The sequence below is a fragment of the Calidris pugnax genome, unplaced genomic scaffold (assembly GCF_001431845.1).
Source record: "Calidris pugnax isolate Ruff unplaced genomic scaffold, ASM143184v1 scaffold13, whole genome shotgun sequence".
Taxonomy (NCBI): Eukaryota; Metazoa; Chordata; class Aves; order Charadriiformes; family Scolopacidae; genus Calidris; species Calidris pugnax.
In genome coordinates, this window is record NW_015090810.1 from 18,996,729 (window position 1) to 19,014,943 (window position 18,215).

At 37.5% G+C, this 18,215-nt stretch overlaps 1 protein-coding gene across 6 annotated transcripts in view; it reads right to left on the minus strand.

Annotated features, from left to right (window-relative positions):
- The window catches only part of PTPRM (protein tyrosine phosphatase, receptor type, M), a 360,339-nt gene that overhangs the window by 81,006 nt on the left and 261,118 nt on the right, over positions 1-18,215 (minus strand). For 2 of the 6 annotated variants that reach the window (XM_014938720.1, XM_014938719.1), the window contains one exon: positions 10,212-10,399. In XM_014938720.1, the coding sequence (XP_014794206.1) occupies positions 10,212-10,399 (188 nt within the window). Of the gene's footprint in view, positions 1-10,211; positions 10,400-11,158; positions 11,171-15,260; positions 15,288-15,540; positions 15,616-18,215 lie in introns of all 6 variants that reach the window. The other 4 variants (XM_014938716.1, XM_014938717.1, XM_014938718.1 and 1 more) reach the window with 4 other exon arrangements.

Consider the following 18,215-nt stretch of genomic DNA (forward strand, 5'->3'; position numbering starts at 1 on the left):
CCTCTTCACTTCTCAGATGACTTGCTGAGGACCCAGGGTGACCTGACTGTTAATTAATAAGATGGACACAGAGCTAAGCAGTTGGAGAACAGCAGTAGCCCCGCAAGAGTGTAGGCAGTGGCATCACTGAGATCCTGCGTGACAGGTGACTGGAGGAGCAGCTCTCGCACTGAGACGGAGGCGATGGCAGGAGACCAGCAGGAGAGAAAGGAGATTTGCCAACCCCCTTGTCTGCCCAACTACAGTCTGCTAGATTTTCAGTGGACTTAACATCTCACACAGAATCAAATTAGTACGTTGTAACAAAAAAATCAGTCCTGCTAGAAAATGCTGATCATCTGGACAATTACTAAAGCACTATAGGAAACGTGTAAGAAGAAGTCTCATATTCCAGTTAGAAAACTTCTTAAAAGATACAGTGAGCCACAGGCTACATAAGAATACAAATTTTCATTTCCTGAAAAATTTATAATGGCTATTTTAACTTATTTAAAACAAATGCATTATAGAAAATAATGCATATTTTAGGTATGCTGTGGATAAACTGTTGTTAAATGAAAACTCCTAATAGCTAAATTATGCTAATTTGATTTGAAGTGTGTTCCTCTCACTTTACAAACAGCCAATAATAATGCTCTGGTCATGAAACCAGCAGTGGACTAAAATGCCTAATTATTTGTAGTGAATAAATACAATCCACAGAAAACACATAGGGTGTATCTATAATTAATAAAGAATATATTATAATTGCATTTAACATCATTTGCATAATTTAAAATGGAATAACTACATGACTGATTTTTTATGTCTTTTTAAAGGGCACTAATAAAATATGAAGGAGGTAAGGAGGCTTATATGAGTAGGAAGTAATGAATAATATCTTGAACATTAAAGCACAATACATTATTCTGTGCACATAAATTGGACCAATTCATTTTTGCAGGTGCAGCGGGAAAAGTACGGTACATCAGCAGTTTTCAAAAGTAAATAATACCTTAACTGAAGAAGGGATTACAGATTCTGATCAAATATTCAATGTCTTATTTAAATAATTAATAAGTCAGACTGGTGCAAATATGCAGCATATAGCCTTCAATGTTTCAAAAACTTTTCTTTCTTTCAAATCATACTTGTCGGTAGCATTTAGAAAGTTTAACCTACCACCTTATCACTGTAAGCATTAAAGCCATTCTTGTGGATTTCCCTCTGGAAACTCACGTTATGAGTGAAATTAAGTTCAGTGGCCTCATTTAGTTTCCTACCGCGGTGTTCAATAGCCCATAATGACGTGTAGATTGGCTAAATCTGAAACTAAACCCTAATTTCAAAAAGTACGAGAGAGAGCATAGATTTGATACTAGCAAAAGCCGAGTAGCAAGATCACTCAGTAAGAATGACTTGCCTAACAGACAGCCAGAGTAAAATATATCCTGAGAAGTCTGCTCAGTACAGTTTGACTGTTTCTCTGCCTGTGGCTGCCAAAAGGGAGGAAGACAAGACAGGCTGCAGAATAATGGTGCAAAACATTTCACATGCTAAAATAGTGATGTGTTGAGTGTTGTCTATTAGAAGAATAAGCATATACCTCTGTGTACATCCAAACACAAGGAAGCAGTAAGATGAAAAAGGATAATTCTTCCCATTAAAATACATAACCTCTGTGTTAATTACTTGGACTTATCAGATGTGGATACTGGATTTCCAAAGATCTACTCAGTGCCAAGTCAACAACAATCAGTGAAACTTGGAAGCTATGTGTTTTATTGCTCCAGTTTGACATTGCACATGCCCACAAATCTTTCCAGAATAAATTTAGAAAGATTTTGCAATACCTTCAGAGAATAAAAGATCCTAACGATGAAGTCATAGGTCAGGAAAAAGGGGAGCTAAATTAAAACCAGTTTTGAAAGACTGCTGTGGCAGCTGAACCTAAGATGGGAAAACCCCACAACTTTCTAAAGCAGATTGAAACTTTATTGCCATGGGATAATGAAGGACAAGAGGCACGTCCACAAAACTGCATGTAACAGCTGAAATGATTCCATTTTAAATGCTTAAGCAGACCCACTCGTTAATGATTAGGAATAAGATCAGAGGTGCTTATCATGCTTTATATTACTTTCTGATTTTCAGCCCAGCTATGCTGAAATACGAAATAAATGTCTGCTAAATATCTGAATATGGAAAAGACTTCCAAGGCATCTTCAGGACCATGAGAATTGCCAGGTTACAGCCTATTTTTTATTGTTGATAGATTTTGTATTGATTCATACATTTGCCACCACATACACCAGGACTACCAGACTCAGTAGAGACAGAGAATGATTAAAATAGCTGCCAGAATTCCTACATAAGAACACCTTGCGTTCAGTTTATCCATCCGATTGATCAGCTTAAGCATCTATATCTCATGACTTTTGAGTGGAACAACAATTTTCTGAGTGGATCAATACCACCAGTCTCTGTTTTAACTGCTTAGAGGGATACAACGGTCATGTAAAATGCATTTCAAAGCTACCAGGCTTTCTATAGGACAGTCTAAACTTTACACACAAGACTGAGCCTGCTAGACTCACACGGAGAAAAACACTGGGCTGAATTAGGCATTCTTGTTCTTGTTAAGCATCCTTACTGCCTGAGATCCTACACAGTTCACACTGTTAAGGCTACTAAGAAGAAAACAGGAGGTTCACACCCAAGTAAATCACAGACTGATCAGTACCAAAAATAGCCATGTCACAGCATGAGCAAACAGCTGCCTACACCCCGCTGAGAGTAATCCTAAGGATACTGGAAGTGTTCTAGTCTATACACCTCTGCAATTTTATTACTCAGATAAACCCCCAAAGCCTTTCTAATGAAGCCATGACCTGCCTAAATCTATAATCTGTAGTAAGAATAAATTCTAATTAAACCTGCTTAAACAAAAACAAATTAGAAAGCTGTTTGTGCATATACATGCACTTTTATTTAAATTGGAGGAAAAGGAATTTAGGAAGAGTGGGAGAAGGAAACAGTAAGATTTAGAAAGTACTGGGACACCTTGATCACTGGGAAGTTAGCCACACTGCAGCACAGGGCAGTGTCATGTGAATGATATTAGGCACTGTGACAGCACTTCTCATACATCTCAAACCTGTTAAGAACAGAAACTCACAGCTATTAAGCACAGGTTCAGAATTGCATAAAATTGGCTGACATACCAACAGACATTCAGGAAACTAAGTGCCTCTCTCCTGAACCAAAAAAAACCCCAAACACCTACTAACTGCCATCCAGCTAAAATTGCTGACAACTGATTCTTGCTGATAAACCACTGGAAGGCACCGATTCTGCTATGAGATTTATTAAAGAATTAAAAGGGATAGTGCATACACTGGGAAGTTGTATCACTAATAACATAGGCTATTTACTAGTGAATGAAGTTTCTGGTTTGGGATGACTTCATTTCAACAATTTGGTATTGAACCTGGAGTAACTTAGGATTTCTGAACCAAAGCATGCCTTGTGCACACTGCAGCTGCTTGCTTTTATTGTTCCTTTTGACCTTCCTAGATATGATTTTCCCAGTGCCACAGATTCCAGTGTCCAAGAGTCTGGGATAAACCCAAGCAGGAACAAGTTACCTGGGATTCATAGAAAGCTGCTGCAGATCCCATGACAACCTGAAGAAACTGACTTTTCTGAACACAGTCCTTTGACGAAGAAGAAATACCCATCTCACATAAAGAATCTTCATATCACCATTAGTTGTGGTTATCCTTCATTGTGCATGGGAGAGAACACTTTTATAATAGTATGTGCCAATAGTCAAACCACTGCAACTTTCCAGTATTAAATAAAAAAGATTAAACTGAGCATTCAGGTGAATGTTCTGAGTCCCATCTAAACAGATAAACTTCACAAAAAATAATAGCAATTCTACAGATGAATATTTCCAACAATTTTCCACACTGTTTTCACAGGACAAATTCCCACTATTTTACTTCTGTTTCTGTTATGTTTACAATCTCTAATGAGTTTTCTCATTATTACAAAAATAGAAAGAGAGATGAACAGTTACCTACTCTCAGTTCTGGAGGACGCAGATGTTGTCCTTTGTGTATTTACACTGTGGACTAATGCCCCCATTCCCACCCAATGTTCCAGAGTCTTTCTGCTTTCTTTGTAATTTGTGTCTTGTGGGATAGAAAATAACCTGAACTGATTGCGGTATTGACTGTCTCAGCTGGTGCTGCAGACTATCAAATAAAATCAGAGAAAAAGGCATGATAAAAATGTACAGGTTGGAGGTGTGACAGGCCAGTTGCAGTCACAAGGAACACATGCAGAAAAAGCACCACCAGCTGGGTCCTGCCAGTAGCTTTATCAACATAAGATCAACAAAATACATATTTTTCCTACTATTTTCAAGACTTCAGAGCAGAAGCCCAGAAGCACAGGGCCTAGAAGTGTCATGTGGCAGCACATCTGTCTTCCAGCTGGAACCAAAGAGAAAGAAAACTGCAACTGGAGGACTGGGTTGGAGTGACAGGATTCTAGTCTGTTTTGCCTTTGGATGACAGCAGAAAATTAAAATGGTATCAGACTTCTGTCCCAGGTCAGACATTCATCTAACAGTGGTCTGGAGAAAATGAAAACTTAAGCAGGCACCTATGGGGTAAAATTCCTCCATGAAAAATTTCCTGCTTGCCTGCAATACTTCCTGCCCCCCAAAACAAGGATATGTATTTCTGATGGTTTTAGAGAGGCTTTTTTCCTAATTTTTTTTTCTTAAAACCGTTTTCTATTTACTCCAGGAATTTCACTGGCCAGTAGTACACCGCACGAAAACCTTTTGTTTTTATTGACTATCAGCAGTATCTGCACATCTGATATATGTGCTTATCTTCTGAAGTTCCATTTCAATTAATATGTTGCTATGAAGATAGGATTTCTTTCATATCCCCAATTATTCTCAACACTCACTCCAAACTCTCTTTGAATTATTCGTTTTTTTATGATCACCTTTGACCACAATCCCCCAAGGTATAACTAAGCAGTGACCATGACCAGATAACCTATTTTAAAATACTTCTACCAATCTATAATAGGTGCTAAGAAGTGCTAAACTGAAATGAATTGTTTAACATACATTAGATAATATATTTCATGTTCCTGACCTTGATAGGCCCTCTGAGCCTGTATCATCAGAGGCATCCATCGATTTAACTGCAGTGATTTAGAGATAAGCACGTTACATTGGTGCAACCCCTTAGAGTGGAGACCATGCAGCATAGAAGGGGCATAATCAGTACAGTTTATCTTGACAGGATATAACTTCATTGCACTAGGAATAGTATTGGTTTAACAATATTAGTATAAAATAATTTCCTGACTGAAACAGTTAACTGTCACAAAACCTTGAGAAAAGACAGGAGGGGAGAAGAGGGAAAATGAGAGACAGTGAGGGAAAAGACCTTAAAGTTAAAGCTACATGGAGGAACCTTTTTTAAACTCTGCTATTGACACAGTCCTCTTAGTGACGGTAGGTGAGGCTGATCTGAGCAGGACACCCTTTGCAAATCCTGGCTTTTCAAAGGACCCTCTGGTTTTGAGATAATGGAAGCTCAGAACTCCCTGTCAGGGAACATAATGCAAAATTGATTTTGCAACGCTTTATCTATACAAAGTCACACTGGTTTAATTAAAGGTGTGTTTTTAAATCAATCCTGTTAAACCAGTCCAAGCTCCTGTGTGGACACTCTGAAATCGATTTGAAACTGTCTTATGTCAACCTTAATTTGGTAAAGAACCAATTTACACGGAACAGGCATCAATTTTTGCTGATCCAAAAATAGGGTTAAAAATAAATCTTATTTAAATTGGTAAGATTTTGATGAATTTCTCTGTTTCTGCCTTAGCTACACCAAGCTATGCTGGCCTATAGTAGCCTAGTCCATCTGTTTGGGAAGGAGATGGACTCATTTCTATGCATCTGTGTTTATGGCCTTTTGACAGATACACATCCTTGCAAAAGGACGCAGTGTAAAGCACTTTGAAGCTGGGGAGTCTAAAACCAAAAGGTGGCAGGAGAAAGAAGCGATGAATTGTAGAGATCACTTGCACACTCCTTTTCTGTTTATTTTGTTTCTGTAATGCAGAAAGGAGATATGCAGTGAGCCTCCTTCATGATCAGCAAAACCTTTCTCATGCTGTAGACCTGGGGAGCAGCTTAAATAACCCACAATTAGTGTAGGGGTGCACATGAAACTAGGCCAATGTTATCCTGCCAGTGTAACATTGCTGGAACCCAAAAATCTCTCAATTCTTAAGGGTCGGGCAGGGGATAGAAAGGATTTTAAAGATCTGCTGCAGACTAGCTGTGTGGAAACTTCCCGGAATTTAAGGATTTCCGTGCAATCCCTTTCAATCATTCACACTCCACTAGGCCGCAAATGAAGGTCTGCATTTGAGCCCACAGCTTACAGAAACACATCCGCGTTCTTTCCACACCTGAGAAACACATGGGAAACATGGGCAGTGAACTTGTTATGGCTGTGCCTCTAGGGACAGGTCTGTATTTGCTCTCGTCCTACAGGCACAGCTAGACACAAAACCAGGAGCTGCACCGCCACATCCAAGAGCCAGGGCCTGATCCTGCTCTTCGCACACTCCATCACGGGAAGAGGGGCAGGCTGTGGGACGTTTCCCTCCACCAAAGCCTTTTCAGTGATGAGGGCCAAAGCATCTCAGCTCCTCCCAGAAGGAGAGCAAAACGGTGCAATCCTGCAAAGTATGATGTTTCCTCAAGCTCCTTGCATACTGGGATCCAAAGATACTCAGTAAATCTCAAGTAGATAATCTTATTGAAGACTTGAGCAGTGAGTGACCAAGTACCAGCCTGCCGTTGCTTAAAGATGATTTTTCAACCCTTACCCTTTGTGTCACTTACGTTACTCCAAAAGCTTGTACATGAAGCCAATAGGACTTAAAACTACATAGATGTAGTTCGATTGTGAACTATAGTCCTAATTATTGAGAATAGTGGCCCTAATTATTAAGTTTTATTTTAAAGCACTTAAAACTATGCACGACAGTAAATGCTCCGTATCCTTGCGCTCCTCTGAAGCGCTGCTAATGGATAATGTGCTACTTTACTTTCTGTTCAGTTCAACAGATTTATTTTCAGAGTGAATCCTGTGTGAATTTCTCCTGAATCAAGACTCTTTCCCTGGTGAGACTATATAATCCTGCTGTCTTGTTAGAGCAAAAATCATCTATGAGACTTCATTCAAAACAAATCCCCTGCCAAACTATTTCTCCCTTTTCATTTGGACAGTTATCCTTCTGATAATTTATAAGGAAAAAAACCTTTTGTTGTCTAGTCCAACCTTGCAAAGAGGACACCATCATTCTGACAGCACTGTAAACAAAGAGATTTGCAATCTTAGCTGTGCTAGAATACATTGGGCAGTTTTTCATTGTGTATGGAGGAAAATCAGCAATACTATGGTAGGTCAATGGAAAAAAAACCTCTAAGATATGGCTAGTTATGTTTCATTCTGATTGTAAACAATTTCCTTATATAAAGAGGACCTTCTCAGATGCAGCTGCAGTATTTTAAATCCCCTCTCCCTGCCACTATTAACAAACTGCACCCTAATATATTGCATCTACTGGCATTAGTCATGACTACACCTACTGTCTGTAATGGGATGCCATTCGTCAGCTTGGTAAGTTCAAAATTAAGTGATTTTCCTGGAAACTGTTTCTCAGCAGCATCATTTGATCCGCTGTAGTTAAAAAGCCATGTCATTGGTTGCATTATAAATTCCATTTTGCAGTCATCTTTTTTTTTTTTTTTATAAATTAATTGTAGCTTTCCTCTAGGCTTAATGCTGGTATAAAAGGTTTTGGCTGATGAGCAAATCTTTTCCAAAGACAAGAATTTTCAATTCTATCATTTTTAAATAACAGTGGCATAAAAAACCTCACAGGAACAAACTTGTTTAAGTCAGCTACAGAAATGAAAGTTGACAAGTGATTAGCTCCTTCTGGGAATGAATTGTTTTCTACGTTTTAGGGAAAAAATGTCATCAGTGACTTTGGAAGTGGCCTGAAGCATGGGCTTTGGAAATCTAACACTACAAATAACAGTTTAAACAATTACGCATTTAAGCAATTGTTGTAACATGGAGTCAGCATGACAAAATGCAAATTTCAAAAAAACACCATTCTCTTGTAAAATTCAAGCAGTATGCACACTTGTAAAAACTCAGCAATGTACTAGTAGTTTTATTAGTCATCCTGAAGGACCTGCAAAAATGAATACATTAGTTCCTACCTTTAAAACTTAAGCATGGTATACTGAGTCTCTAGGGCAGTGCACATTTGTGCATGCCCAAAAGAGAAATTGTTGCTTGCCCTACAGGGTGGAAGTAATTTAAATGACTTTTGCTAGTTGTCCTCCTCCCTTCCCTTTCTATCAGATGAAAGAATGACAAGGGATCTTTTTTTTGCTGGCTTCTGCTTTGAGACAGAGTTAAAATGGAATCTGTATCATTCTGCTCCTCACTGGCTATGTCAGAGTCACATCACACCGAGACCCATTTATACCTGTTCCTCTGGTTTCTCACATTCTTGTTTCCAATGAAAGGAAATTTAGGACTGTGTACTAGGTTGGAGATGCAGTGCAATTTGGACAGGTTCCTCAACTGGACAAATGGACACTACTGCATACAGATATAGGCTCTGTCAGGTATACACTGCTCCTGGAAATACTGCTCCTGGCTTTGGGGAGGGTGAGGTTGGGATGGGCTGCTGGTTATCATAATTTGCTTCCTACACCATCATCTTGGATCGTATTCCATACAAGGTATTAAACATTTACAGAGTATACAGGTGATAACTTCAAGTCTGCCTACAGATCAGACCCCACAAGTTCTTATGCAGTGCTTCTTCCTACCTGATCAACTGAAACTATCTCATGTACTCTTACACACTCTTATGATAATTTCAAACAATTTATAGTCCAACCCTGCAGATCAATCTTAGTATTTTTCCTCTGTGAAGTAATATATTTATGCTACTTGAGTTTTGGTTTCAAATCCACTGAATTGTACTCTTGTGGGAAACAACTCGCTGTAGACATCTTACCAATCCATATTAGAGTGTTCCTGTATGTGAGAATTATTCAAAGGAATAAACTCCTTAAAATCTGAGCTAAAAGTCAGAGGAAAGAGGACAAAGGACATTTATTTTAACACCCTAATAATTAAAATATTCGACATATGCAGATTTCAAAAGGTCTCAAATCCTCCCTCACATTAGTCAAGGAACCCAGGCTGATAAATTGGATGAGGAGTATTGTGCTCTTCAGCAAAACTGTGCTTTTGAAGTCAGGCACAATACCACCCTTAACTTTGGTCATGAGAGCAAGTTCTGCTTGTATTTTGCTTTTTTCGCTAAGCAAACTGACTCGTCTAACAAGTAAGACAGGATCTGCAGCGCAACACGCTGTGTTCCTATAGTATTTGCCAGGATGTAGTGGTCATGACATTTAAAACTAAGATGATAACAGGGAGGAACAGGTCACTCTAGCATGAAATGAGGAAACAGAAGTTGATTCAAAAAAAAAAAAAGGAAAAAAGAGAGACTATAAGTTCATATGAAAAATAATGAGGATTAGAGATAGCCTCCAGCTAGTGGGAAATGGCTCAGGCACCACAGAATAAATTTTATAGCCCTATGGGCCTCTCTGAAGATTTGTGCACTTCCTCTCCATGATGAATACTATTATTCCAAGAAATACTACTTGTAGAACTTGATGTCTAAGCTAATATTGTGTTACAGGGTAACTGCGATTAGACAATCCCTGATGTAGGACTTTGGAAAAAAGCTACATTCTCCAACAGTAAAACAAAAATATGGCAAGTTTTTGGATAATGCTAGTGGACCTGTTTTTTTGAATATATAGCTTTTTGCAATTAGCATTAGGCAGAGATTTCCAATAAAGGTTTTTATGTCTCACTCCTCATCCTGGCTGGCTGCAATCAGAAAATTTGCTCACTGTAGAGATGATACTTTCCATTCAGTATCTTCCCTCACACAGCAGCTGACTTACTTGGCCGAGTAATTATTTTTCCTGTTCTGTGGTACAGATAGCAGACAGATAAAGCCAAAAGTGCAGCAGACATAATAATGATCAGATCATTAGACCTGACACTTACTTCATACTCCTCTTTGAATCCATAGCCTTCTGCACACTTCATTTGGGTGATGTGCTGTAGCAAGTCAGCTACACGGATGGCTGGATGAAGCTGTCCGGTCTGGTAGGGCACATCCACTGGATCTCGCTTCTTGTAGGTGTGGGATTGGACCAGGCTGCTTGTGTCACTGCCCATCGTATGGGTTTCATCTAGAAAAAGAATATTTCATCATGTACTGTCTCATTTTCAGTTATTAACAGAAATACAAATTACACAGATTTCTAGAGGAATGGCAGAAATCTGACATCATCAGTAATGCTTCTGTCTGTGAAGGCTACACCAGAAGAACAGTAAATCCATGGAGCAGTTTACACAGGGAAATTGCAAGACTGATTGGAATGAGGCAACGTCCATGGTTCTACAATGGAAGCATTGCAGAGCAGTCCGAACTCTAATATTGTTTTAAATATCACTAGCTGATTACAAACAGGTTTTAAATTAGGCATTCAGTTCTAAACTGCATAGAAGTTTCATTCTGAAACTTCAACAAGTCCCATGGAATGAAATTGGACTTGTAGTCTTCTTAGGTTACTGAAGTGCTACATTTTACACTGCAAATTTAGAGCAAATGTTTGGAGTGAGCAAAATAAAAAGATGCACAAAATGGCTTATGGTTTCATCAAGCTAGGACTGCAATGGAAATGTAGATCTGATACAACATTTGGAGACAAACTATGAGAGGACAAATGCAAAGGATCATCTGATCAGGAAAAATGTCTTGACTGGCTGCTGAACATGCTTTAGGACCATGGTATATCATGAGCCATCACATTAGGCATGGAATGTTGTATGTCAACTGACATGCAAGCCAACAAACAGGAGAACCCAGTGGGCTGGTTAAAATTTTTATGAGACACATACTCTCCCAACCCTCCACATCTCTTCCGTGGGGCAAATGGGCAACTTACCATTGATTGGCACTTTTAAGAAGATACATATCAGGAGAAAAAAAGAGGAGGAGAAAAAGGAAACAGGGCATAAGCAACAGTACTACATTAATAATTACAGGTAATTTTATGTTTGTAATTTAGTCTTTACAGAGTGATTTCCTACATGAGTCAGATTCTGATCTCAGCTTCACAGTATAAATTAAATGTACTGAAACCAAGGTATCTTACTGTGAGTCAATTCACGCAGATGCAACTGAGATCAGAACTTATACTTAGCAGTAAATAGACAGATGGAAACTGCACTCTACCTAAGGAAGTAATATGACTTTCTTCCTGTTTAGATGGAATTTAAAAAATTTGTTCAGACTTGACAAAAGAAAAAAACCCCACCAAAGTCTAAGTCCCAAGTATCATCATAGATATTTTTTCTGTCTACCCAAATAATAATTCTACATATTTCCGAGTTTTCAATTTTAACTGAAATTGTAAATGTGGTGCTTTGACTTACTGAAACTACTCCTCACTAGCTGCACACTAAACATAGCAAGGGGTTTATAAAAATACTGTATTTATTAAAAATTTATTACTTTGTAAAATATGACGTATGAAAGGGAAACATCAAAATAATATTTCCACATTCATAAGTTAGATACATTGTAGCAGAAAGTTTCAGTCTGGATGCAAAGGTCCCAGATTCTCATGCATGCACCAAAAATACTAACACACCTCATTGAAGGTGAGATTCTGGTCTTAGTTATACCACTGAATATTGATGTAAAAGGCACAAAGCTCAACAAATCATATTTCAAAGATGATTTTAAGTTCTCTCAATTCACACTGAAACTAAGAGATATGAAATCTGGTCCTCGGTAAGCATACAGTCAATATGAACTGCGCATTTGAACCTAAAGCAAAAATGAGAAAAATTTATGGGTATGAGTATGGGCATTTCACTACTTTCCCTATTAGTTTGCTAACCTGATCTAATGCAGAGGAAAGGGAGTCTTCTTTTAGCCATAAAATTTGACAACTTTTCTCTAATGTGTGATTAAATTGTACTGCAAAGCACCTTGGGATGCATGGCATGAAGCGTGGTATACAAGTGTAGGTACAGTATGTTGCTGTTGAAATGGCACCTGAAAACTACAAGGTGGCTAAGACACAAAAGACAAAAAAAGTGTAGGAAGTTGATCATGATTTTTTGAGTGGCTTATTTCAATTTTAGAAACAGGTTAGAAAATTTTGACTTTTTTTGCAAACAGAATTCCTTGTAACAGAGACTGTTAGAAACTGAGATTAAAGCAAAGTTATCAGATAGCAGGGTCTTGTGCTATGAAAGCAGCAGTTTAATCCTTATGAATCTCTTTCCTGTGAGCTCCTTTGCTTTAGAGTAATTCTCCTCTCTCTTTATCTCTTATAGCTACATTAATACTATTTTTCTCTCTTCGAGTGATCTTTTAAGTTGTTTTAAATGAAGTGCTTTCAATCCTTAGTTTATATGGTACATTAGGAGCAACATACATTATAGTTTTTTGCTTTGCCTTTGAGCACTGTAGCATGAGCTACATATATATGCAGGCACAACAGTCCACTGTTTTTCAAAGGGTGAGCTCCTCCAGACGCAGTGTTCATAAGCAACGGGAAGATTGTGCAGCTTAAATACTCCCACAGCTGCTGCTTTTCTACTCTCCATTTACTCATTCCCGTAGAGATGTACAACACATTGAATAGTACACTTATTTACTAGTTACATGAACTCACCGCACTGAAGGTACCTGGAAACCCAGCCCAGTATCTCTTCTAGGCTGAGGCCCTTCTCCTTCTCCAGTTTCAGAAATATGCACGTTGCTGATACTAGACAAACATGACCTACACTCATACTCAGCAACTATAAATTTAGTCACCGTTATGCAAAGTGTTTTTTTAAAATCTCAGGCTTTCACTTAGGTTATTGGGCTAAGCAGACCATTGCCTTCTGCATCATTTAGATTCACCACTAATTAGCAATCTTTTTTTTTTTTTCCAGTTGTCTAAGAAGTCCCTAATTTGCATGAATAGTCCAAAGATCCTGCTGTTCATAATTCTGGAAATGATAAATGTGTTGTGGCCTTTCTAGCAGATTTTGAAAACTAAACTCAAGTATTCACCAGACCTGTACCCTTCCCAGGAAGTCACACTGAAAAGTTCATTTAGTTCTAACAACAGGCTTGACCCTGCAGTCTAACACAACTTCTTTGGACATTGGAAGACAGCAAAAGCAGGTACTAGTTACAATTAAAACCCAGTGTATTTTGTTAATAGCTATGTTCCTCTACTGACTGAAGCATAGCTAATTTGATTTACCTCAGAAAAAACACTGTTTCTATACAGACAGTCATAAAAACATTTTGGGAAGGAGACTTTGTCTGAATGGAGTACCATTCATAAAAGAGTATTAAATTTTTAACATGTAAGGTTGCAAGAATATTCATTTTCCACAGTGAAATAACTGAAAGATTTTCTGAGATGAGTAAGCACAGCTTGCTGTAGTAGACCATAAAAAACATATCTAACTAATTCAAGATTTTACGGGCTTAGGAAAAACAAAGATTTTTTTTTTTTTCCAGTGTGTCTTTGCCTGATATCTGAATTATTGCTTAGAGACTATTTCTTTTGGGGAAAAAAGCTAACAAATAATTGTACCATCATTATTATATAGCAAAGGATCACAAAAAAAAAATCAGAGAAACCATTAACTTAAACTTAATAATCTAGATAGGAAATCTCAAAGTTTTTCTCCTGATAATAGCACTTTTCTCCTTGCCCACCCACAAGGTCAGAAAGAACATCTACTGGATGAAGTGTTGAATGAATGCTAAAGCACACAAAAAAATCTAACATCTCAGGCAGTTAAAAGGCACTGCAAATTTCATTTGCATGCAGATTATTACATTGTTACAGTCACTACGGTTACCTTCTTCCAGATTTACATAATGTATAAAAATGTACAACTTCCTTCTCCAAGTTATCACACTGAAATGCACTGCACTAAATATTCTTTCACAGTAACAAAAGTTCAAGATCACCTTCCTAAACTTCTACTTCTTATATGCTTCACTCTACTTTTACTTAAGCCTATTTAACTTACAGTTTAAGGGCAGGAATCAGTTAAGGGATCTCATATTTTTTACAGTCATTTGAAGAAAAAGGAAGAGAAAGAAAAATATTTGTTGTAAAAATATCAATCACTGTAAAAAATAGTAAATAGTCTTAGCATTGGTGTTTGTATTCTTGCTACAGTGCACTGTTATATTCTGACTTATTATTAAAAAAAATAAATTTCTGTGTTTAGTTTAAAGTTAGTATGGGGAGGAGGTGTAAATGAACACAGGCCACAAAGGGGTTAGAGTTACTTAAGCACTGAAAATGCAATAGCAGCTCATGCTTATTGTTTTATCTCCGCAGAAACCTCTCTCTTTTTGATATTGGACAATAGCAGGTTTTCCTGAAGTCCCAGTGGAAATGCTTTACACTTTAACTGTATGTTTCTAACCTAAAGATCTCCTGTTTTATTTGGTTCCCATGACACCTGATGCATAACAAACTATATACTCTACATGTCATGTTATCATTTTGCTGTTCAAAATGCCATCTCTCCTCTGAAACTTCACTTTGACAAGCATGTCAGAAACTGTGCGGTATTGTGAGAAGAAATGATAGCTGGTGGATGGCCAAAACTGTATTTTGTCTGATTTTCTGTATCATGAATAGTCTAATTAGGAAAAAATGTTATTTCTAAGAAGTGACATCATCAGTTCTGGGATAAAAAGGAAAAAAATGAGGAAAACTATTTCAATTGCTGCAATAATCAAATTCTTTTGTGTCACTCCAAATACATGCATAAACATTTCTTCGCAAATCCACTTGTTAAAATTATTCCTCTCTTTTTTCCCCTGACTTGCACTATGACAGTAGTAATCAAGCCTGATAACTGTCCTTAGCACTCTCAGTGTAGCCAAGCCTAGCACCCCTCCCTTTAGCATAAAACTCCAGCTTTTTGCATATTATATTCTGTACCCCAATAACTGTGACTTTCTAAATTACTTCAGCAATAAACTTTGATAAAGGGAAATGTTCTCACCTAAAATTGCAGTTGGCACAAATGGATCTGTCATACATCATAAGCAGGTCCAAGCAGAAAAGGTAAAAAGAGAGAGAACAGTAAATGATTGATAAATGTTCCTGAGGTTTGTGGTTTGTTTTTTTGTTGGTTTTTTTTTTTTTTTCCAGAGAGCTATGTGTAAGCAACCAGTATGTTGCTTATATATGTACTAAATTTCTATGGCAAGAATTATAATAACATAATTATATATGCTTTTATTATTCTATATTGGGCGGAAACCAAGAAAAAAACTGGTTACCTGGGTAATAAGAATTAGGCACTGTTGTGCTCAATGTGTTAGTTTTCATTGTAAATGAAGATGGTGAAGATACAGCTGCAAAGAGAAACAAAGCTGGTTAGAGACAGGGAAGTGCTACGTGGCTATTTAAGCTCAGCAGTAGACTTGGTTTAGAGTCCGCCTGTTGTGTTTGTTGCACTGGAATCAGGACCTAGGGAAAACCAGGTGTGTCTAGTGAATAAAATAGCTCATTGAATTTGGTCAGTTCTCTAAAAGGAAATGTCATCAGAAAAAGCATTTTGATCAGTGATGACAAATATACTTCTTAAATCACAAGATTAGACTGAATACTGATGCTTGAATAAAGACATCACAACAACTGGTGGTTTTGGCATAAGCTTTGATCATTAGTTAGTTTACTTAATAATACTGTAAATACTGTACGCAAATATTCTAATATAGCTCATTTTTTCCTCTCTTTTTTTAAATTTTATTTGTTCAGACAGATGGATAAGGTGTACACAGATACTATTATGCCCTGAACATTACTCTTTGTTTAACAATGGTTTTCAGGGAGTGATACACAGACCACTGTGTGCATTGATATTTAATCATTTAACCATTTATAAAACCTATGGGAAAGTCCAATGCAACAAATTAAGTTCAGTTAGTTCCCTGGTATTCAAAGATCATGTGAATTATTGTTGTAAGCACAGATACATTCAACAGCTGGGAGTTAATCACAACATTTTACAGGATGCTCAGCCAAAGAATCATTAAAGGCTTTTAAGCAAAGCTCATTCTGAATTCAGCCTTAGTTCCTTGTCTTCATACCTCAAATTCAGTCAGATCAGTGAATATAAGCATATTATGGATACCTATAAGCAGACTAACAGGAACTGAAACACTGGAACAAGTTGCCCAGAGAGGTGATAGACACCTCATCCCTGGAAACATTCAAGATCAGGCTGGAAGGGTCTCTGAGAAACTTGATCTAGTTGAAGATGTCCCTGCTCATTGCAGGATGGTTGGACTAGATGACCTTAAAGGTCCCTTCCAACCCAAACTGTTCTCTGATTCTATGATTTTGTGAAACAAAAGTAAAAGACTGGATGAGAAGGATCGATATTATTCCTGCTGGCCTTCATCCATCTTTTTTGTTTGTTTGATCTTCTAGGGCATACAGCTGCCAGCCCTTGTTAAAATGGAGTTATCTGAAAACTGGCTTAAATTATGTTTATCCTATAAATGAGTGTATCTGAGATCACTTTCCTTTGATTATATCTCCTGAATCACTGGATGGAAAGATCAGAGTGGCATTCCTTCTGAGTATGGGTGCATAGATTAGTTGAGGTCAGGGTTGCTGCATCTAATAAAACTGGCTACATACAGAATGCAGCCAGGATAACACACTTTCATAGGAAGCAGGAATGTTTGGAATCTCTTGAGTACAAGGCCTTACACGAAGATTATTTGTAAAGACTGTCAGACTGCTGCTTCAGGTGACCGCATTTCTTATGGGAAGTCTAATTAGAGGTTCTAGTGCTCAAGTGGTATAAAATACTTGCTATGCCAGTAATTTAGAATTGGTTTAAAGTAGTTTTCATAAAGTGGATTTAGTCCCAGGATCTCATTGCAGCTTCTTGGTTCTTGTGACCATTCAGTAACACCACTACATCATGAAAACTCAAGAAAACTACATCATGATGATGGCAGATGACATCAAACCTCTTGATCTCTTCACAAAAGCAAGCAATCTCATTAGCTGCAATGGTATCTTCTCACCAGAAAGGCAAGTCAGATTTTGAAAGATCTGTTTCAAAGCAATTTCAGAAGAAACTCAAACGCAAATTAACATTGCAAATTCTGAACCTAATGCTGCTGAGAGAAGTCTCACTGTATAAACCTCACAGCATGTTTGTACAATTGAGCTCGTCAGAGATAAGTTCTTAAGCATATTATTACAGAGTGGGAGTTGGGCCTCACATACTGTTAGTACTTGAAACAAAATTCAATCTTTGACAAATTCTGAAGATGTTCAAAGAGGCTATCATACAAGAAAAACTAAGGTTCCTTAAGAACTACAAAAAACAAGAAAGTTTTTTGAATATTCTTGTTTCATTCTTTTTAACAATCATAAAACCCACTGTTTTTCCCGGTTTTTGCTTAGTGCTAACCCCCAGACAGGAGTGAGTCCTTAATTAAAATTCTAATACAGGAAATTTTATATGTCAAATTTTGTTTATTTTCAGGGTAGATCGAAGAAGATCCAGGATATTAGAGAATCTTTCATGAAATTACCTAACAGATAATTCCACTTAGCTCTTCCTTCGCACAAGCAACAGAAAGAGCATCATTTAGAACTAGAAATAAGTCAATCAGATCACCATTATTAAATCATGACATTCAAAAATAAATTTTGCCTACAAAAAAAGAAGTGAGCAGGGAAGGCATTTGAAGGACTTGGGACAGCATAAGGGATATAAAATTTTTAACATAATAGAGATTGGAGAAAGGTAAAACTACAGCTGTTTCAGTAATGTCTTTGCTCTTCTGCAGAAGAAAAGGATGGACAGAAAAAAGCTCAATTATCCTTATTATTTTTAAAGAAGTCTATTCTTGATGTCTGACTGTCTTGCTCATTCGAATACACACTGTAATGTGCTGCACAGTGGGAAACTCTGGGTCCCATGGAT